The sequence below is a fragment of the Oncorhynchus kisutch genome, linkage group LG15 (assembly GCF_002021735.2).
Source record: "Oncorhynchus kisutch isolate 150728-3 linkage group LG15, Okis_V2, whole genome shotgun sequence".
NCBI classification, from domain to species: Eukaryota; Metazoa; Chordata; class Actinopteri; order Salmoniformes; family Salmonidae; genus Oncorhynchus; species Oncorhynchus kisutch.
The window spans coordinates 71,820,743-71,843,242 of record NC_034188.2 but is presented as its reverse complement, the minus strand read 5'-3'; the positions used below and the strand labels follow the sequence as shown (position 1 = coordinate 71,843,242).

General features: G+C 44.2%; 2 protein-coding genes across 2 annotated transcripts in view; one reads left to right on the top strand and one right to left on the bottom strand.

The window, feature by feature from the left end:
• Positions 1–22,500, bottom strand: part of LOC116353712 (neurofibromin) — a 100,100-nt gene that overhangs the window by 25,004 nt on the left and 52,596 nt on the right. The window contains exons 34-40 of the mRNA XM_031791437.1: positions 9,736–10,168; positions 5,838–6,178; positions 5,419–5,621; positions 3,794–3,987; positions 2,964–3,104; positions 1,158–1,437; positions 1–64 (exon numbers count right to left, since the gene is read on the bottom strand). The exon at positions 1–64 is cut by the window's left edge and continues 151 nt beyond it. Coding sequence (XP_031647297.1) covers positions 1–64; positions 1,158–1,437; positions 2,964–3,104; positions 3,794–3,987; positions 5,419–5,621; positions 5,838–6,178; positions 9,736–10,168 — 1,656 coding nt within the window. The remainder of the gene's footprint in view (positions 65–1,157; positions 1,438–2,963; positions 3,105–3,793; positions 3,988–5,418; positions 5,622–5,837; positions 6,179–9,735; positions 10,169–22,500) is intronic.
• Positions 1,890–14,919, top strand: LOC109905830 (uncharacterized). The gene is made up of 4 exons (XM_020503459.2): positions 1,890–2,235; positions 11,852–12,098; positions 12,857–12,913; positions 13,026–14,919. The coding sequence occupies exon 4, from the start codon at positions 13,038–13,040 to the stop codon at positions 13,644–13,646; it is 609 nt and encodes a 202-aa protein (XP_020359048.1). The 5' UTR covers positions 1,890–2,235; positions 11,852–12,098; positions 12,857–12,913; positions 13,026–13,037; the 3' UTR covers positions 13,647–14,919.

Here is a 22,500-nt window from a genome sequence, read left to right as displayed (position 1 = left end):
AGCAGGTAGAACTTAGGCAGGGAGAACTCTGTCAGGCTCAGCCTCAGGACCTGCTTGGTCTCCTCTGGAAGAGATCATGACAAGAGGAGAAGATGACTTGTTGCTCTTCTGAAAGAGAAACCCTGAACACTGATATCTATAGCAAATAAAAAGAACACAGAAATCTACCTCTATTGAAGCAGTTTCATGGTTCACTGCGTGCTGAGTTTACGTTAGGTCTCTCAATTACATCTTACTTGCAAGAGAGCCCAGTGGCATCCCTTCACATTAATGATCAGGGAAGGGCATTTAACTACAGATGGTATATAGCCTGCAGGGTAGATAGTGTGCTTCCTCACATTAATGATCAGGGAAGGGTATTTAACTACAGATGGTATATAGCCTGCAGGGTAGATACGGTGTGCTTCCTCACATTAATGATCAGGGAAGGGTATTTAACTACAGATGGTATATAGCCTGCAGGGTAGATACGGTGTGCTTCCTCACATTAATGATCAGGAAAGGGTATTTAACTACAGATGGTATATAGCCTGCAGGGTAGATACGGTGTGCTTCCTCACATTAATGATCAGGGAAGGGTATTTAACTACAGATGGTATATAGCCTGCAGGGTAGATACGGTGTGTTTCCTCACATTAATGATCAGGGAAGGGTATTTAACTACAGATGGTATATAGCCTGCAGGGTAGATACGGTGTGCTTCCTCACATTAATGATCAGGAAAGGGTATTTAACTACAGATGGTATATAGCCTGCAGGGTAGATACGGTGTGCTTCCTCACATTAATGATCAGGGAAGGGTATTTAACTACAGATGGTATATAGCCTGCAGGGTAGATACGGTGTGCTTCCTCACATTAATGATCAGGAAAGGGTATTTAACTACAGATGGTATATAGCCTGCAGGGTAGATACAGTGTGCTTCCTCACATTAATGATCAGGGAAGGGTATTTAACTACAGATGGTATATAGCCTGCAGGGTAGATACGGTGTGCTTCTTCACATTAATGATCAGGAAAGGGTATTTAACTACAGATGGTATATAGCCTGCAGGGTAGATACAGTGTGCTTCCTCACATTAATGATCAGGGAAGGGTATGCTGTTTAACTACAGATGGTATATGGCCTGCAGGGTAGATACGGTGTGCTTCCTCACCTCTGAAGTTGAGCTGGGAGCAGGTGCAGAGAGAGTGGATTATGTTGATGACCAGGCCGTGTGTGGAGGCGCGGAGGGACAGGGGGCCGGTGGCCACCAGCAGAGTGACCACGTGGAACAGGTAGGGCAGGTGAGTGGCCACGTCCAGAGAGTTGTTGAAGGACAACATCAGCATGTAACGGGCCAGGATGGCAATGTCATCCCACATCAGGTGCTGCTCCAGGGTGGGCGTGGGAGACAGGCACGTCTTATCGATGATCTTACACATCCGACCAATCACCTGGTCAGATGGTGTGTGGAGATAACCAATCATTATGAGGTATTGAAAAGGTTGTCAGTGATATGACACCATATACTTGGTGTTAAAGACAACTTTATGCTGACTGATGATGTTAACATCAACAGAATATCTGCCAAGGGCACCATCTGTTTGGTTTATTTTATTTTAAAAGCGATCAGTATCCCTAAGCAAACTTTAGATGTATTTTTGGATGTTAGCATAATAGGAGGCAGAGAGAAGATGGCAGGGATTAGATGGTAAATCAAACATCACTGGCCCAAGCCTCGGGTGACAAATAGGCCAAAGGGACTAGACAAACTACCCTTTGTCCCCAATAGCTGGCCTGTCATGACATCAGTAGTGGCTGGGCTGGAACATGCCAACCAAACAATGCCCACCCTGATGGATCACGTGTACATTAAGACTACTATATCAGAACACACAAACCCTACAAATTACAAATCAAATGTGAAGCTTAAAGTCATTGATTAGTCACTTAAATAGATGTAAATGACTAAGATGGGTGCTGTGATACTTCAACTAAAAGAGCACTGTGTTTACTGTTCCTTAGCAAAACATCTTCACAATGATCACCATTCACTGCCATGCTTTACAGTGTCTGCCTTAATAGGAGCGAGGGCCTGGCTTACTATTGTCTGCCTGGGCTCTGAGGGTTTGTGTGTTTCTATCTCAGTAAGAGGGACAATTGGGATAAACAGCTCACAGATGGACATTGAGTTGATGATTCGGTCAGTTTGGATTATATAAGTGGAGAGAAGTCGCAACTAAACTAAATTGGTAAGTATTAAAATGTTTTTTTGGAGGACATTTTAGATGAATACATGTTGTCTGGGACAAACTATCTTCATATCATACTAAAACTGTCTGCATAATAATATTCATAACACAGGAATATTTCTTTGCTTAATCCAAAATGATGATTTAGAAAATCTCTCTTGGGACTGTTAGGCCGTGATTAATATTCTAACAGTTTTTTACTAAAGTTTACTTTGAGTTAGTGACATTGTGATGTTTTTGAGAGGAAAGTGGCCTCCGACCAGAGGGTTCATTGAGGACAAGGACGTCATCCATGTTTGGATACAGGGCTTGACACGGGGGAGTACTTGCTGTGTTAGCATGAGACTGACACAGAGTAGTGTTCCCAGTGCAGGAACGCTAGCCTATCCATGTTACCCTGTCATTATTAACATGAGACTGACACAGAGTAGTGTTCCCAGTGCAGGAACGCTAGCCTATCCATGTTACCCTGTCATTATTAACATGAGACTGACACAGAGTAGTGTTCCCAGTGCAGGAACGCTAGCCTATCCATGTTACCCTGTCATTATTAACATGAGACGGACACAGAGTAGTGTTCCCAGTGCAGGAACGCTAGCCTATCCATGTTACCCTGTCATTATTAACATGAGACTGACACAGAGTGTTTAGCCATTTGTCCATTGAAAACTGTTGGCCCAGTTAGCATGTATTAGCCTCATAAACTAGCTAAAAGTGTCGATACCCACCTTGCTGGAGACCAGTTTGACGTTCCCTGAGGCCAGAGCCACAGCCGTGTCAGCCATGACCTCAGCCTTGATGGAGCCCAGGCCTCCTGTAGCGCTGGTCTTGATGAAGCTGTCCAACACCACGTCCAGCAGGTCCGTTATCTGAGGGCAGAGGTCACAGGTCGCATACAATCTAAGTTGCATTCAGTGGGGCTAAACATTAGGGACTGTTGAGAAATAAATACATTATGTAGAGTTGACAGGTCACAAAATCAGACACAAGGAACTGCCTTTCTCCCCACAGTGCTCACTTGCTCACCACCCCAAAAATATTTTTTGAAATGGGTTGAGTGTGAAAGATACTGTACCATGAGTTCAGAACATGTTGTTTGTTTTCTATGGAGATAGCTATATTCAGATGCCTATATTGCAGTCATCTGAGACAAGCAACAAAACTTATAGAACGTAGATAATGATATTTAGGAAGAACACTTCCAACCCCAGAGTTGTCATTTCGATACCTTCAATAAAAAAAATCACTAAAATGTTTATATTGACAAACACTGGCTATGATTCGGCATGTTGGATTCATAAACCATTTCCTGTGCCTATAAAAATGCAAAAGGTTCCACCCTATCTTCTATCTGACTGCCTCCCATCTCTGTCAGCCTACATTTCTGAGAAAGCTAACCCTCACTAGTTTTATTGGGCTTGGAGACATTTAACAGTACATTAAGCAAACATGTGCCCTCTAAGATAAGAATGTTTGACTAAAAGGTAACTAAGTGTCAAACAACTGGTGTGTATGCATATGTGAGTGTTTGAGAGCGAGTGTGTGTGTGGTGACTCACCTGGCCGAGGCTGCCCCAGATCTTGGCCTGTATAGAGGGGTACATTTGCTTCTCGTTGATGGTCATGGTGATGAGCTTATCCAAGATGGCGCTGACACGCTGGCGCTTGGCGTCGTCATTGTGCTTACAGAACCTCACCAGGTTGAGCAGCCAGGGGGTCATGTACTCTAGACACAGGTGCTTCAGCTCTATACCTAAACACAGAATCAGAGGTTGGATAACACCAGCTCCTCTGTTGTTGCTACAGTGTTGAGGAACAGAGGTTGGATAACACCAGCTCCTCTGTTGTTGCTACAGTGTTGAGGAACAGAGGTTGGATAACACCAGCTCCTCTGTTGTTGCTACAGTGTTGAGGAACAGAGGTTGGATAACCAGCTCCTCTGTTGTTGCTACAGTATTGAGGAACAGAGGTTGGATAACACCAGCTCCTCTGTTGTTGCTACAGTATTGAGGAACAGAGGTTGGATAACCAGCTCCTCTGTTGTTGCTACAGTATTGACGAACAGAGGTTGGATAACACCAGCTCCTCTGTTGTTGCTACAGTGTTGAGGAACAGAGGTTGGATAACACCAGCTCCTCTGTTGTTGCTACAGTGTTGAGGAACAGAGGTTGGATAACACCAGCTCCTCTGTTGTTGCTACAGTGTTGAGGAACAGAGGTTGGATAACACCAGCTCCTCTGTTGTTGCTACAGTGTTGAGGAACAGAGGTTGGATAACACCAGCTCCTCTGTTGTTGCTACAGTATTGAGGAACAGAGGTTGGATAACACCAGCTCCTCTGTTGTTGCTACAGTATTGAGGAACAGAGGTTGGATAACACCAGCTCCTCTGTTGTTGCTACAGTATTGACGAACAGAGGTTGGATAACACCAGCTCCTCTGTTGTTGCTACAGTGTTGAGGAACAGAGGTTGGATAACACCAGCTCCTCTGTTGTTGCTACAGTGTTGAGGAACAGAGGTTGGATAACACCAGCTCCTCTGTTGTTGCTACAGTGTTGAGGAACAGAGGTTGGATAACACCAGCTCCTCTGTTGTTGCTACAGTGTTGAGGAACAGAGGTTGGATAACACCAGCTCCTCTGTTGTTGCTACAGTGTTGAGGAACAGAGGTTGGATAACACCAGCTCCTCTGTTGTTGCTACAGTATTGAGGAACAGAGGTTGGATAACACCAGCTCCTCTGTTGTTGCTACAGTATTGAGGAACAGAGGTTGGATAACACCAGCTCCTCTGTTGTTGCTACAGTATTGAGGAACAGAGGTTGGATAACACCAGCTCCTCTGTTGTTGCTACAGTATTGAGGAACAGAGGTTGGATAACACCAGCTCCTCTGTTGTTGCTACAGTATTGAGGAACAGAGGTTGGAGTGTGGATGAATGACACCCACACTGAAAGCTCCAGATCCATGGCTCAATGCACACTGATGGATAAGGCAATCAAACAGTTCCCCCACAAATGCATTTGTGTGTTGAGAGAAAGTAAGAGTTTCAGTCTGTAAAAGAGAAAGTGGGTGAGTCTGTGTGACTGAGAAAAGTGAGAAAGAGTAAGAGGGCATCTTCTGGGAATGAATTTCACTCAATGCATTTGTGAGTATGTGTGTTTCTGTGCATTTGTGTTCTAGACTCACTAGACTTGCTGAAGCCGGAGATGCACTCCTCCAGGAACTCCAGGGTGAGGTGTGGTTCGTTGGCGGCTAGCGTCTTGCTGATGGAGACTATAAAGAGAGTGTTGTTGGCAGGGATACACAGGCCTGAGGTCTCCAGCAGCTGGCCCTCGATCTTCAGGTTGAAGGTGCAGGTTAAGGCACACAGCAGGTTGTAGGCTGCAGACCTGTAGAGGGGACAGTTAGCTATTATATTCCATTTCCAATCAGGAAGTTGGTTGAAGAAGTTGTACATCAATTGTTGTATTTAGCTACTGTTCATATTTAAGAGATCACGCTACACCAAGACCTGCTCTGATTGACCCCCCCACAAAATATCAATGGGACTACATTTCCCAGAATCCACTAGAAGCTAGGGTGTTTAGCCATGTTGAATGTCTGACCTGAGGCTGGGGTCGGAGCTTCCCAGGTTGAGCAGGGCGAGGTTCAGCAGGGTACCCGGCACATCTTTAGGCCTGATCTTGGTGTGCTGGGGGATGGAGTCTGGCTGTGAGAGCTCCCAACGCGTCCTGATGTGGATGATGGACTGGACGATGGCATCACACTCCTGGTGCATGAAGGTGAGGGGTGTGCCCTGGTTGGCCATGGTCAGGGTGAACTGGGTCTCGTCCACCAGGCAGATCTCCTCGATTTCAGAGGCATAGTACACATCATTGAGGAACACTGACTGACCCAGGACACGGGTACGCTCTGCTGATGTCACCTGGACGGCCGTGGAGCCCACCTGGGATAATAGGGAGGGTTGTTGTTGAGATAAGTGTGTACATGTCAACAATGACAACACAGACCAGTTGTCTCATGTTGCTACACAGTGCATGAAGGTGAGGGGTGTGCCCTGGTTGGCCATGGTCAGGGTGAACTGGGTCTCGTCCACCAGGCAGATCTCCTCGATTTCAGAGGCATAGTACACATCATTGAGGAACACTGACTGACCCAGGACACGGGTACGCTCTGCTGATGTCACCTGGACGGCCGTGGAGCCCACCTGGGATAATAGGGAGGGTTGTTGTTGAGATAAGTGTGTACATGTCAACAATGACAACACAGACCAGTTGTCTCATGTTGCTACACAAAGCAGGACTCAACAGCCAATCAATTCAAACTTCTACTTTCCCTTCGGCAACAAACTAATCTATATAAATTGATTGAGGCCCAGATTTTCCTGTGTTATATATAAACTCAGCAAAAAAAGAAACAACCTCTCACTGTCAACTGCGTTTGTTTTCAGCAAACTTAACATGTGTAAATATTTGTATGATCATAAGATTCAACAACAGAGACATAAACTGAACAAGTTCCACAGACATGTGACTAACAGAAATGGAATAATGTGTCCCTGAACAAATGGGGGGGGGGCTAGTGGCCACACCAGATACTAAATACTGCATTGCATCTCCTCATCATCATGGACTGCACCAGATTTGCCAGTTCTTGCTGTGAGATGTTACCCCACTCTCCCACCAAGGCATCTGCAAGTTCCCTGACATTTCTGGGGGGAATGGCCCAAGACCTTATCCTCCAATCCCAGACGTTCTCAGTGGGATTGAGATCCGGGCTCTTCGCTGGCCATGGCAGAACACTGACATTCCTGTATTGCAGGAAACCACGCACAGAATGAGCAGTATGGCTGTTGGCATTGTCATGCTGGAGGATCATGTTAGGATGAGCCTGCAGGAAGGGTACCACATGAGGGAGGAGGATGTCTTCCCTGTAGCGCACAGCGTTGAGATTGCCTGCAATGACAACAAGCTCAGTCCGTTGATGCTGTGACACACCGCCCCAGACCATGACGGACCCTCCACCTCCTTGCAGCATGCCTAAGGCACGTTCACGCAGATGAGCAGGGACCCTGGGCATCTTTCTTTTGGTGTTTTTCAGAGTCAGTAGAAAAGCCTCTTTAGCGTCCTAAGTTTTCATAACTGACCTTAATAGTCTACCGTCTGTAAGTTGTTAATGTCTTAACGACCGTTCCACAGGTGCATGTTAATGAATTGTTTATGGTTCACTGAACAAGCATGGGAAACAGTGTTTAAACTCTTTACAATAAAGATCTGTGAAGTTATTTGGATTTTTACAAATGATCTTTGAAAGACCAGGTCCTGAAAAAGGGCCACACATCCTAGATCTGAATGAATTAAATATTCTTATTAAATACTTTTTTCTTTACATAGTTGAATGTGCTGTCAACAATATCACACAAAACTTATAAATGGAAATCAAATTTATCAACCCATGGAGGTCTGGATTTGGAGTCACACTCTAAATTAAAGTGGAAAACCACACTAAGGCTGATCCAACGTTGATGTAATGTCCTTAAAACAAGTCCAAATGAGGCTCAGTAGTGTGTGTGGCCTCCACGTGCCTGTATGACCTCCATACAACGCCTGGGCATGCTCCTGATGAGGTGGCGGATGGTCTCCTGAGGGATCTCCTCCCAGACCTGGACTAAAGCATCCGCCAACTCCTGGACAGTCTGTGGTGCAACGTGGTGTTGGTGGATGGAGTTCAGGTCTGGGGAACGGGCGGGCCAGTCCATAGCATCAATGCCTTCCTCTTGCAGGAACTGCTGACACACTCCAGCCACATGATGTCTAGCATTGTCTTGCATTAGGAGGAACCCAGGGCCAACCGCACCAGTATACGGTCTCACAAGGGGTTTGAGGATCTCATCTTGGTACCTAATGGCAGTCAGGCTACCTCTGGCGAGTACATGGAGGGCTGTGCCGCCCCCCAAAGAAATGCCACCCCACACCATGACTGACCCACCGCCAAACCGATCATGCTGGAGGATGTTGCAGGCAGCAGAACGTTCTCCACGGCATCTCCAGACTCTGTCACGTCTGTCAGTGTGAACCTGCTTTCATCTGTGAAGAGCACAGGGCGCCAGTGACGAATTTGCCAATCTTGGTGTTCTCTGGCAAATGCCAAACGTCCTGCACGGTGTTGGGCTGTAAGCACAACCCCCACCTGTGGACGTTGGGCCCTCATACCACCCTCATGGAGTCTGTTTCTGACCGTTTGAGCAGACACATGCACATTTGTGGCCTGCTGGAGGTCATTTTGGGGGGCTCTGGCAGTGCTCCTCCTGCTCCTCCTTGCACAAAGGCGGAGGTGGCGGTCCTGCTGCTGGGTTGTTGCCCTTCTACGGCCTCCTCCACATCTCCTGATGTACTGGCCTGTCTCCTGGTAGCGCCTCCATGCTCTGGACACTACGCTGAAAGACACAGCAAACCTTCTTGCCACAGCTCGCATTGATGTGCCATCCTGGATGAGCTGCACTACCTGAGCCACTTGTGTGGGTTGTAGACTCCGCCTCATGCTACCACTAGAGTGAAAACACCGCCAGCATACAAAGTGACCAAAACATCAGCCAGGAAGCATAGGAACTAAGAAGTGGTCTGTGGTCACCACCTGCAGAACCACCCCTTTATTGGGGGTGTCTTGCTAATTGCCTATATTTCCACCTGTTGTCTATTCCATTTGCACAACAGCATGTGAAATGTATTGTCAATCAGTGTTGCTTCCTAAGTGGACAGTTTGATTTCACAGAAGTGTGATTGACTTGGAGTTACATTGTGTTGTTTAAGTGTTCCCTTTATTTTTTTGAGCAGTGTATATATATGTTTATTTTAAAACTTTTACCCCTTTTCTTCCCAATTTTGTGGTATCCAATTGGTAGTTACAGTCTTATCCCATCCCTGCAACTTAGGACTCGGGAGAATCGAAGGTCGAGAGCCATGCGTCCTCCGAAACACGACCCTATCAAGCTGCTCTGCTTCTTGACACACTGCTTGCTTAACCCGGAAGCCAGCCTCACCAATGTGTCAGAGGAAACACAGTACAACTGGAGACCGAGGTCAGCTTGCAGGTGGTTAGCCCGCCAGAAGGAGTCGCTAGAGCGTGATGGGACAAGGACATCCTGGTCGGCCAAACCCTCCCCTAACCCGGACGACAATGGGCCAATTGTGCGCCGCCTCATGGGTTTCCCGGTCACAGCTGGCTGTTACACAGCCTGTGTAGTGACGCTTCAAGCACTGCCATGCAGTGCCTTAGACCGCTGTGCCACTCGGGGGGCCCTTTTTGACCCTTTTAGTTAAAAACAATCACAGTAAGGTACTTAATTATTACCCAGAAATGATTTGATAGAGATTAAAATAAACAGCTCCATTGGACCTTTGAGTAAACAATTCTCCCTGTTTCCACGTGCCCTTCATACTACCCAGTTGTCCTTATAGGCCAGTTTGAAAGTTAGGGTTACACAAGGACCACTGTGCTACTGACCTTGATGGAGACCTTGGTGTCCTTGTGGGCCAGTTTGAGGGCGTTGTGGAACACCTTGAGGTCCTCTTCCAGGGCCAGCGTGGCCGCTGGGAGTTTCTGCTGCTCTGCCTCTACGTGCTCCGCCAACCGTGCTGGCGAGTCGATGAACTGCACCCGCTTGCTGCCCTTCAGGCCTGTTAGCAGCCTCTCATGGTATTTGGTGTACTCCCTCACCCATGTGTTGCAGTTGTACACGTAGACCGCCGTCACGTTCTTGTATGCGAAGCCCGGGAACACCACAAACCACTTGGACAAGAAGTCTGTCTTGAAGCGGTTGCTGGGACCCACGTGGGTCAGGTCCACTATGATATCGTAGGGCTTGGCATAGTAAGGCTTCAGGGTAAGCAGCACATGGTAGATTAGAAGATCTCCGTTGATCTGGCCTGTCTTAAACCTGCGGGAAGAGAAGGAAAAGAGAAGTTGAGGATAGGTCTGATGGAAGAGGAGGTGGTAGAGGTTGAGGATAGGTCTGATGGAAGAGGAGGTGGTAGAGGTTGAGGATAGGTCTGATGGAAGAGGAGGTGGTTAGAAGTTGAGGATAGGTCTGATGGAAGAGGTGGTAGATGTTGAGGATAGGTAGATGGAAGAGGAGGTGGTAGAGGTTGAGGATAGGTCTGATGGAAGAGGAGGTGGTAGATGTTGAGGATAGGTCTGATGGAAGAGGAGGTGGTAGATGTTGAGGATAGGTCTGATGGAAGAGGAGGTGGTAGATGTTGAGGATAGGTCTGATGGAAGAGGAGGTGGTAGATGTTGAGGATAGGTCTGATGGAAGAGGTGGTAGATGTTGAGGATAGGTAGATGGAAGAGGAGGTGGTAGAGGTTGAGGATAGGTCTGATGGAAGAGGAGGTGGTAGAGGTTGAGGATAGGTCTGATGGAAGAGGAGGTGGTAGAGGTTGAGGATAGGTCTGATGGAAGAGGAGGTGGTTAGAAGTTGAGGATAGGTCTGATGGAAGAGGAGGTGGTTAGAAGTTGAGGATAGGTCTGATGGAAGAGGAGGTGGTAGATGTTGAGGATAGGTCTGATGGAAGAGGAGGTGGTTAGAAGTTGAGGATAGGTCTGATGGAAGAGGAGGTGGTAGATGTTGAGGATAGGTCTGATGGAAGAGGAGGTGGTAGATGTTGAGGATAGGTCTGATGGAAGAAGAGGTGGTAGAGGTTGAGGATAGGTCTGATGGAAGAGGAGGTGGTAGATGTTGAGGATAGGTCTGATGGAAGAGGAGGTGGTAGAGGTTGAGGATAGGTCTGATGGAAGAGGAGGTGGTAGAGGTTGAGGATAGGTCTGATGGAAGAGGAGGTGGTAGAGGTTGAGGATAGGTCTGATGGAAGAGGAGGTGGTTAGAAGTTGAGGATAGGTCTGATGGAAGAGGAGGTGGTTAGAAGTTGAGGATAGGTCTGATGGAAGAGGAGGTGGTAGATGTTGAGGATAGGTCTGATGGAAGAGGAGGTGGTTAGAAGTTGAGGATAGGTCTGATGGAAGAGGAGGTGGTAGATGTTGAGGATAGGTCTGATGGAAGAGGAGGTGGTAGATGTTGAGGATAGGTCTGATGGAAGAAGAGGTGGTAGAGGTTGAGGATAGGTCTGATGGAAGAGGAGGTGGTAGATGTTGAGGATAGGTCTGATGGAAGAGGAGGTGGTAGATGTTGAGGATAGGTCTGATGGAAGAGGAGGTGGTAGATGTTGAGGATAGGTCTGATGGAAGAGGAGGTGGTAGAGGTTGAGGATAGGTCTGATGGAAGAGGAGGTAGAAAGTGCACTTCTCTGCCAGCCAGGTCAACCTCTAAAAAGAAAGACCTTTCCCGGTTAAATACATCCAAAAAGACACAGGTATTTTCTGGTCTCTTTAATTTAGATAGAACAGTCTGACGGTGGAGTCATACAGGGAAGAATAGAAATTCATCCCATTCTGAAAGCACTTCATACACAATGTTCTTTTTTGTTACAGGCTCGACTGAAATAGAGATCTTGGTCTCAGCATAACCATTATTATACATGTCATTTACTGGTAGCTGGCAGTCTCAGACTGAATTGTAGGCCTAAACTACTTTACATACACCCTTCTGTCTCTTTCCTCTTGCAGCATATGAGACATCTGTATGCTGTAGCGGTGGAGGTCCAAGGAGCCTAGAAATAACTAAGTCAGAAAAAGACCCGAGGGGGGATAGGAAGTGTGTGCATCTCAAGAGGCTGGGTCGCAGCAGGTGCTTCCTCTGACAAACACACACGACAGACCGCTCCTTATACTGACATCTTCCTAGTCCAGTTAACCTTGTCACTCTCGCTCTTTCTCTCACACACAAGCGCTCTAAGGCTGTGCCCTTGCCCAGGTAAGAGATGCCCATACAATCTCCAACATACATTGTATAAAAAAAAGGAATGACCAAATAATGTGTTTTTGTGATAAGATTCAGTTTATTTTAGTGGAGATCGCAATGAAAACGACAAAACCATGATTTGTAAAAATGTTTAATAAAAGAGGTCTAGCTTATTCTGACATGTATTGTATGCATCACCTTCCTGAAAGGTATTGCATAGAACCAACTTGCTAGAAGTTATTATTTATGGTAAAGCAAGTGTATTGATCTACTTCAGTAACACATTGATTACTTCATTTTGAGTAAACTGTACTGTGACAGTGAGTGATATACTTAACTGGGCTAGTTAGATATTTTTTAAATAAATCACGTCTTGTTTTATCAGGTTAATGATAATGGCAGGGAGAAGTAATCTTTTTATAAACGAATAGATTTGCTAGACAGTTTTCCATTATTTTTTACCTCCCCACATTGTAATTGGAAGAGAAGTGTAAACTATAACATAGCCTATTGCTAGAAAGGTAACTCCAAACACATTTTCACTAATAGCAGCTGCTTATCTGGTTAAACAAAAGTTAGCCATGTGTTGGCAAAAATGTCCAAGTCAAGAAAGCCTACCAGCAGCTACGACTGGTACTCGCGGGTGCTTTTTCAAAGCCTATGTCATAGACTCCAGTGAGTGTAATGAGCTCCAATGAGTGTAATTTGCTCAATATTAGGAGTTGAGAAATAAAGTTATTAGAAAGAAGATATTCTCCTCTTTTTTACAGAACAAAAGAACAAAAGAAAACGTCACCCTGCAATAACTCTGCGGACTCCAAGCAAATGTAACTAACCATTTCTACAATTATATTCAAACATTAACAAACCGTTACAATACAGAGACTGTTAACTGGCATGAACAACAAAAGCTATTCTCTTCCTATCCTACCATTTCAGAGAAACTGAAGAATGGAAGGCTCCAGAATCTCTCTCCATCTTCTCTTCTTCCTTCTGATTGGACAAGCTTCACACACCAGCATTACTCAGCCTCAGACCACTAATGCCATATATCCAACTGACATAACCTCAATTACCCAAGAGGAAAACGACACCTCCAGCTCTCCCACAAAGGCCACCACGGGCTGCCTCATCAAGCCCCAGTTGGGCTTCATAGTGGTGACCTGCGCCGGGGGCCTGGTCCTGTTTCTGCTCGTCTCTACTGTGATCCTGGCCTCCCAGGTGTGCAGTCTTAGGCGCCAGGCCCGTGCCCCTCGCCCCGCCCGCAGTAACGTGGACCTGGTGAGTGGCGCGGGCTACTGGGACACTGAGGGGGGCATAGTGGGGCCCTGTGATACCAGTGTCATGTTGGAGGAGGTCCGTTTGGATGGAGAAGAGGATGAAGAGCAGGGGGAAGAAGAGAAGGAGGAAAGGGAGGAGGAGCAGGCAGAAGGGGTCAGAGGCCAAACAGGGGATGCGAGAACAACTGGCGAAATAGCCATGCAGATGCAGAGTTCCAGCTCCAGGGATTTGTGCCTGGAAATCCCCCAGGATCTAGAGAACATGCCCCTAGTGGTGTGAGTAGAGCATTGCATGCACTCCCTCTCCAGCCTCAGAGAGCCATGGCCTGGCTCAGAGCTGAACTTCACTCAGGCATAGATATCAACAGGCCAGATCAGCTCCAGTCTTGTGCCTCAAGTCAAAACAAAGAGTATTTGTTATTTTTTAATAAGTACTCCAGCTATATGTAATCAATTTTAGGAGCTTTTACATATTTGCTTTGTAAACTGCATTAATCTGATTTGGAATGATTTTGTCTCAAATTTATTTCTATAGAGAACATTTGAATAGGCTGTTGGGAGCAGCAAGACATTCATTTGAAATAATGTGCTACAAACAGCACACTACTGCCAACTGCCCAAGTTAATTACGCTTACTACGAAGGTTCAGGATCTTTGTACGGGGGGGGTCACTTATATTTTACATTTGAGTCATTTAGCAGACGCTCTTATCCAGAGTGACTTACAGGAGCAACTAGGGTAAATTACCTTGCTCAAGGGCATATTGACAAATTAAAAACAGTGACCTTTCGGTTACTGGCCCAAAGCTCTTAACTGCCAAATTCAATCATATTAGCAGTACACTATGCCAACTTCTCTTAATGGCAGAGGTACTGAGAATATTTGATTAACTAAGTGTAACAAAAAGGTATTAAGCTTACGTAGAAAGTATATTTTGTTGAAGATTGAAATGATAGAAACTCAACTCCAATATGTAATAGAATGGAAGCCCCCCCCGGTCTCTATTGACACTGTTGGCTAAAAGATTCCTTCTCAGCAAACAAGCACTCAAACATTTTCTACCATATATATAACTGAATGTGGTGGCTTCTCCAAGACATTAAATGTCAAACATTGTATAATATATGTTGTCCAATCTAAACTGTCCTATCTACCTGTATTAAAAAATATAATAAAACACACTCAAATATGCCAACATGCTTGCTGGTCAGATGTGAGTTCAGTTAAAATGATTACTTTCCACCAACTTGATGTGAACTTCCTTTCCTTTATCTGAAGTGATTCCATGCACAAATACTATACCAAGGGTAAACTTTGAACATCTTGTTGCCATCGGTGGCTGGGCACAGAAATAGCATTGGGCCTGCCAAGCCTACTTGTTACATTAATAAGTCTTCCCCTCAACCTTCACGTGTCAGTCGAGCAGTCACAGAACTCCTAACTCATTTGTTTCCACTCCTCTCTACTAAGGCTAACTTCTTTTCTCTTTTCTGTAAAAATACAATATTTGTTTAAATGCCACAACCCAAATAAATAGAGGTTTTGTGAACAGGTGTGAATGAATGGCATTCTTGTTTTGAATCGATGGAGTAAGAACACAAGTGTTTAGACAACAGTTTCAGAAACGGTGGACCGCAATAAACACGGGGTTGCATGAGTACAACGACAGCAGTGAAATTGATGTGAAATTATTCCATTACTGTAAAAAAATATCCTGGCACTAGTTTAACAGGTTATATTATTATTAGGACCAAGTGTTTTAATATAGTAAATTACAGAAGTGGATGTCTATCAGGAAAATAGCCCATTGGGTAGTTAAAAAAAACTATTGTTTAATTAATATATTAACAAAATCTGTGCCCTAGATTAGGTTGACTGAAGATGCTTTATGTTGACACAAACTGCACTGAAGAACAAAGACTGATGAAGAACCAAGGGTAAAGTCATACATTGCAATAAGGGATACTAGCTTTCACCTGGATTCACCTAGTCAGTCTAAAGTGCATTCAGAAAGTATTCATACTCCTTTTCCCACATTTTGTGTTACAGCCACAACTTAAAATAGATAAAATTGAGATATTTTGTCAATGGCCGACACAATACACCCCATTATGTCAAAGTGGAAATATTCTTGCAGATTTTTTAAAACGCTGAAATGTCTCGAGTCAATAACTATGGCAAAATGACCATGCAGATGCAGAGTTCCAGCTCCAGGGATTTGTGTCTGGAAGTACCACAGGATCTAGAGAACATGCCCCTAGTGGTGTGAGGCAAGTATTCAATAAGTATAAGTCAATAAGTATTCAACCCCTTTGTTATGGAAAGCTGAAATAAGTTCAGGAGTAAGAATTTGCTTAACAAGTCACATTATAAGATGCCTGGACTCACTCCTTGTGCAATAATAGTGTTTAACATGATTTTCGATTGACTACCTCATCTCTGTACCCCACACATACAATTATCTGTACGGTCCCTCAGTCAAGCTGTGAATTTCAAAACACAGATTCAACCACAAAAACCAGGGAGGTTTTACAATGCCTCACAAAGAAGGGTACCTATTGGTACATGGGTTAAAAATTTGAAAATGAGTTTATTAATTAGGCTTTGGATGGTGTATCAATACACCCAGTCACTACAAAGATAAAGGTGTCCTTCCTAACTCAGTTGCCGGAGTAGAAGGAAAGTTTAAGGATTTTACCATGAGGCCAATGGTGACTTTAAAACAGTTAGAGTTTAATGAATGTGATAGGAAAAAACTGAGGATGGATCAACATCATTGTAGTTACTCCACAATATTAACCTTATTGGCAGAGTGAAAAGAAGGAAGCCTGTACAGAATACAAATATTAAAAAACATGCATCCTGTTTGCAACAAGCCACTAAAGTAATACTGCAAAAAATGAAGCAAAGCAATTCACTTTTTTATCCTAAATACAAAAAGTGTTATGTTTGGGGCAAATCCAATACATTACTGAATACCACTCTCCAGATTTTCAAGCACAGTGGTGGCTGCATCCTGTTATGGGTATGCTTGTAATTGTTAAGGACTGATACGTTTTTCAAGACAAAAAAGCAATGGAATGTAGCTAAGCACAGGCAAAATCCTAGAGGAAAACCTGATTCAGTCTGCTTTCCACCACTGGGAGATGAATTCACCTCTCAGCAGGACAATAATCTAAAACGAGCCCAAATCTACATTGCAGTTGCTAACCAAGAAGACTGTGACTGAGTGGCTGATCTTAGTTTTAACTTACATCTGCTAGAAAATCTATGGCTAGACTTGAACATGGTTGTCATGTAACGATCAACAACCATTTTGACAGAGCATTTCAAATTTGTAAAACAATTTTTAAAAGAATAAAAATGGACAAATATTGTACAATCCAGGTGTGCAAAGCTCTTAGAAATGCATGGCTGTAACATAACAATAAGTCAATAAGTCAAGAGGTACGAATACTTTCTGAAGGCACTGTATGTGATGGAAAGAGCAGGTGCCCTTAATGTTTTGTACACTCAGTATATAAACCTGAGCACACAATAAAAAAAAAGGACTTTATATTGTTGGCATGTGAAAAAAAGGAGAGCAAAACTGAAGCATCAACCACAATCTACACAGAAAGACATGTTCAACAATTCAACTCAAAATAAACACTGTACAAACCACCGCTCGTCTTTGACAGAACGTCTTGAACCTTTCATTTGGACCGCTGAGAAACATGCTGTGTTTTGTTTTATTTATTACGATTGAAAGTTTTAAACCAATAGCAAAAAGACACCAAACAAACACAATGGTATAATTGAACTGAATGAGTGGTAGCGACAACTGAACAATTCCCCATGTAACATGCTTCAGCAGCAAGACAATAAGGTGGCCAACTACTTTCACACCATCATTGAAAAATTATCGGTAACTATTTATTCAACAGAAACTTCACAAAACACAACATTCAGTACCGCCAAACAAATTACAGGGCATTTGGAAAATATTCAGACCCATTTCCTTTTTCCACATTATGTTACGTTACAGCCTAATTCTAAAATTGATAAAATACAATGCTTCCCTAATCAATCTACACACAATACCCCATAATGACAAAGCAAAAACAGATTTGTAGAAATGTTTGCAAATATATAAAAATAAGATTAAGAAGGAAATACCTTATTTACGTAAATATTCAGACCCTTTGCGATGACACTGGAAATTGAGCTCAGGTGTATCGTGTGTCCTTTGATCATTCTTGAGATGGTTCAACAACTTGATTGGAGTGATAAATTCAATTGATTAGACATGATTTGGAAAAGCACACACCCGTCTATATAAGACCCCACAGTTGACAGTGCATGTCAGAGCAAAAACTAAGCCATAGGGTCGAAGGAATTGTACATAGAGATCAGAGACAGGATTGTCATGAGGCACAGATCTGGGGAAGGGTACCAAAACATTTCTGCAGCATTGAAGGCCTCCATTCTTAAATAGAAGAAGTTTGGAACCACCAAGAATCTTCCTAGAGCTGGCTGCCCGGCCACACTGAGCAAGTGGGGGAGAAGGGCCTTGGTCAAGGAGATGACCAAGAACCCAAAGGGCGCCAGAGTTCCTCCGTGGCGATTGGAGAATATTCCAGAAGGACAACTATCTCTGCAGAACTTCACCAATTAGGTTTTCATGATAATGTGGTCAGATGGAAGCCACTCCTCAGTAAGGCACGACAGCCCCCTTGGAGTTTGCCAAAAGGCACCTCAAGACTCTTAGACCATGAGAAACAAGATTCTCTGGTCTGATGAAACCATGATTGAGCTCTTCGGCCAGAATGCCAAGTCTGGAGATAACCTGGCACCATCCTGACAGAGAAGCATGGTGGTGGGAGCATCATTCCTTGATGTTTTTCAGCGGCAGGGACTGAGAGACTAGTCAGGATCGAGGCAAAGATGAACAGAGCAAAGTACAGAGAGATCCTTGATGAGAACCTGCTCCAGAGAACTCAGGACCACAGACTGGGGTGAAGGTTCACCTTCCAACAGTACAACGATCCTAAGCACACAGCCAAGACAACGCAGGAGTGGCTTCGGGACAAGTCTATGAATGTCCGTGAGTGGGCCCAGCCAGAGCTCAGACTTGAACCCGATCAATCATCTTTGGAGAGACCTGAAAAAGGCTATGCATCGACACTCCCCATCCAACCTGACAGAGCTTGAGAGGATCTGCAGAGATGAATGGGAGAATCTCCCCAAATACAGGTGTGCCAAGCTTGTAGCTTCATACCCAAGAAGATTTGAGGCTGTAATCACTGCCTGTAAAGGTTCTGAATACTTATAAATTAGAGGTCGACCGATTATGATTTTTCAACGCCGATACAGATTATTGGAGGACCAAAAAAGCCGATACCGATTAATCGGCAAATTAATTTTATTTTATTTGTAATAATGACAATTACAACAATACAGAATGAACACTTATTTTAACTTAATATAATACATCAATAAACTAAATTTAGCCTCAAGTAAATAATGAAACACGTTCAATTTGGTTTAAATAATGCAAAAACAAAGTGTTGGAGAAGAAAGTAAAAGTGCAATATGTGCTATGTAAGAAAGCTAAAGTTTCAGTTCCTTGCTCAGAACATGAAAGCATGAAAGCTGGTGGTTCCTTTTAACATGAGTCTTCAATATTCCCAGGTAAGATGTTTTAGGTTGTAGTTATTATAGGAAATATAGGACTATTTCCCTCTATACCATTTGTATTCCATTAACCTTTGACTATTGGATGTTCTTACAGGCACTTTAGTATTGCCAGTGTAACAGTATAGCTTCCGTCCCTCTAGTTAGCGCGCGCTAACTAGCTAGCCATTTCACTTCGGTTACACCAGCCTCATCTCAGGAGTTGATAGGCTTGAAGTCATAAACAGCACAATGCTTGACGCACAACGAAGAGCTGCTGGCAAAACGCACGAAAGTGCTGTTTGAATGAATGTTTACGCGCCTGCTTCTGCCTACCACCGCTCAGTCAGATACTTGTATGCACAGTCAGATTATATGCAACGCAGGACACGCTAGATAATATCAAGTAATATCATCAACCATGTGTAGTTAACTAGTGATTATGATTGATTGTTTTTTATAAGATAAGTTTAATGCTAGCTAGCAACTTACCTTGGCTTATTGCATTCGCGTAACAGGCAGTCTCCTTGTGGAGTGCAACGAGAGAGAGGCAGGTCGTTATTGCGTTGGACTAGTTAACTGTAAGGTTCAAAGATTGGATCCCCCGAGCAGACAAGGTGAAAATCTGCGGTTCAGCCCCTTAACAAGGCAGTTAATCTCGTTAAGTTAATTAAGATTGTGTTCTTAACTGACTTGCCTAGTTAAATAAAGGTATACAAAACAATTGGGATAATCGGCGCCCAAAAACACAGATTGTTATGAAAACGGCCCAAATTAAAATCGGCCATTCCGATTAAATCGGTCAACCTCTATTATAAATACATAAACATACAGTTGAAGTCGGAAGTTTACATACACTTTAGCCAAATACATTTAAACTCAGTTTCACAATTCTTGACATTTAATCCTAGTAAAAGTTCACCGTCTTAGGTCAGTTAGGATCACCACATTATTTTAAGAATTTGAAATATCAGAATAATGGTAGAGAGAATTATTTATTTCAGAGTTGATTTCTTTCATCACATTCCCAGTGGGTCAGAAGTTTACATGCACTCAATTAGTATTTGGTAGAGTTGCCTTTAAATGGTTTAACTTGGGGCAAACGTTTTGGGTAGCCTTCCACAAGCTTCCCGCAATATGTTGGGTTAATTTTGTCCCACTCCTCCTGACAGAGCTGGTGTAACTGAGTCAGGATTGTAGGCCTCCTTGCTCGCACACGCTTTTTCAGTTCCTCCCACAAATGTACTGTAGGATTGAGGTCATGGCTTTGTCATGGCCACTCCAATACTTTGACTTTGTTGTCCTTAAGCCATTTTGCCACAACTTTGGAAGTATGCTTGGGGTCATTGTCCACTTGGAAGACCCATTTGCGAGCAAGCTTTAACTTCCTGACTGATGTCTTGAGATGTTGCTTCCATATATTCTCATAAATTTCCTACTCATGATTCTATCTATTTTGTGAAGCACACCAGTCCCTCCTGCAGCAAAGCACCCCCACAACATGATGTTGCCACCCCCCGTGCTTCACAATTGGGATGTTGTTCTTTGGCTTGCAAGCCTGCCCCTTTTTCCTCCAAACATAACGATGGTCATTGTGGCCAAACAGTTCTATTTTTTTTTTCATCAGACCAGAGGACATTTCTCCAAAAAGTACGATCTTTGTTCCCATGTGCAGCTGCAAACCGTAGTCTGCCATTTTTTATGGTGGTTTTGGAGCAGTGGCTTCTTCCTTGCTGAGCGGCCTTTCAGGTTGTCGACATAAGACTCATTTTACTGTGTATATAGATACTTTTGTACCGGTTTCCTCCAGCATCTTCACAAGGTCTTTTGCTGTTGTTCTGGGATTGATTTGCACTTTTTGCACCAAGGTACATTCATCTCTAGGAGACAGAACACAACTCCTTCTTGAGCGGTATGATGGGTGCGTTGTCCATGGCGTTTATACTTGCGTACTATTGCAGATGAACGTGGTACAGGCATTTGGAAATTGCTCCCAACGATGAACCAGACTTGTGGAGGCCTACAATTTTTTTTCTGAGGACTTGGCTGATTTGTTTTGATTTTCCCATGATGTCAAGCAAAGAGGCACCGAGTTTGAAGGTAGGCCTTGAAATACATCCACAGGTACATCCAATTGACTCAGATGATGTCAATTAGCCTATCAGAAGCTTCTAAAGCCATGACATTTACTGGAATTTTCCAAGCTGTTTAAAGGCACTGTCAACTTAGTGTATGTAAACTTCTGACCCACTGGAATTGTGAAACAGTGAATTATAAGTGAAATAATCTGTCTGTAAACAATTGTTGGAAAAATGACATGCACAAAGTAGATGTCCTAACGGACTTGCAAAAACCATAGTTTGTAAACAAGAAATTTGTGGAGTGGTTGAAAAACGAGTTTTAATGACTCCAACCTAAGTGTATATAAACTTCCGACTTACACTATATACATTAAGTCAGCAAAAAAAGAAACGTACCCTTTTCAGGACCCTGTCTTTCAAAGATAATTTGTAAAAATCCAAATAACTTCACAGGTTTTCATTGTAAAGTGTTTAAACACTGTTTCCCATGCTTGTTCAATGAGCCATAAACAAGTAACATGCACCTGTGGAACGGTCATTAAGACACTAACAGCAATTAAGGTCACAGTTTTGAAATCTTAGGACACTAAAGAGGCCTTTCTACTGACACTGAAAAACACCAAAAGAAAGACGCCCATGGTCCCTGCTCATCTGCGTGAACGTGCCTTAGGCATGCTGCAAGGAGGCATGAGGACTGCAGATGTGGCCAGGGCAATAAAGTGCAATGTCCGTAAAGTGAGACACCTAAGACAGCGCTACAGGGAGACAGGACGGACAGCTGATCGTCCTCGCAGTAGCAGACCACGTGTAGCAACACCTGCACAGGATGGGTACATCCAAATATCACACCTGCAGGACAGGTACAGGATGGCAACAACAACTGCCCGAGTTACACCAGGAACGCACAATCCCTCTATCAGTGCTCAGACTCTTCGCAATAGGCTGAGAGAGGCTGGACTGAGGGCTTGTAGGCCTGTTGTAAGGCAGGTCCTCACCAGACATCACGGGCAACAACGTCGCCTATGGGCCCAAAACCACAGTCGCTGGACCAGACAGGACTGGCAAAAAGTGCTCTTCACTGGAGAGTCGCGGTTTTGTCTCACCAGGGATGGCGGTCGGATTTGCGTTTATTGTCGAAGGAATGAACGTTACACCGATGCCTGTCCTCTGGAGTGGGATCGATGAGGTGGAGGGTCCGTCATGGTCTGGGGCGGTGTGCCACAGCATCATCGGACTGAGCTTGTTGTCATTGCAGGCAATCTCAACGCTGTGCATTACAGGGAAGACATCCTCCTCCCTCATGTGGTACCCTTCCTGCAGGCTCATCCTGACATGACCCTCCAGCATGACAATGCCACTAGCCATACTGCTCGTTCAGTGTGTGATTCACTGCAAGAC

What these genes read in the sequence shown, in the direction of transcription:
- LOC109905830 (XM_020503459.2), top strand. Translation starts at nt 13,038, where the DNA reads ATGGAAGGCTCCAGAATCTCTCTCCATCTTCTCTTCTTCCTTCTGATT.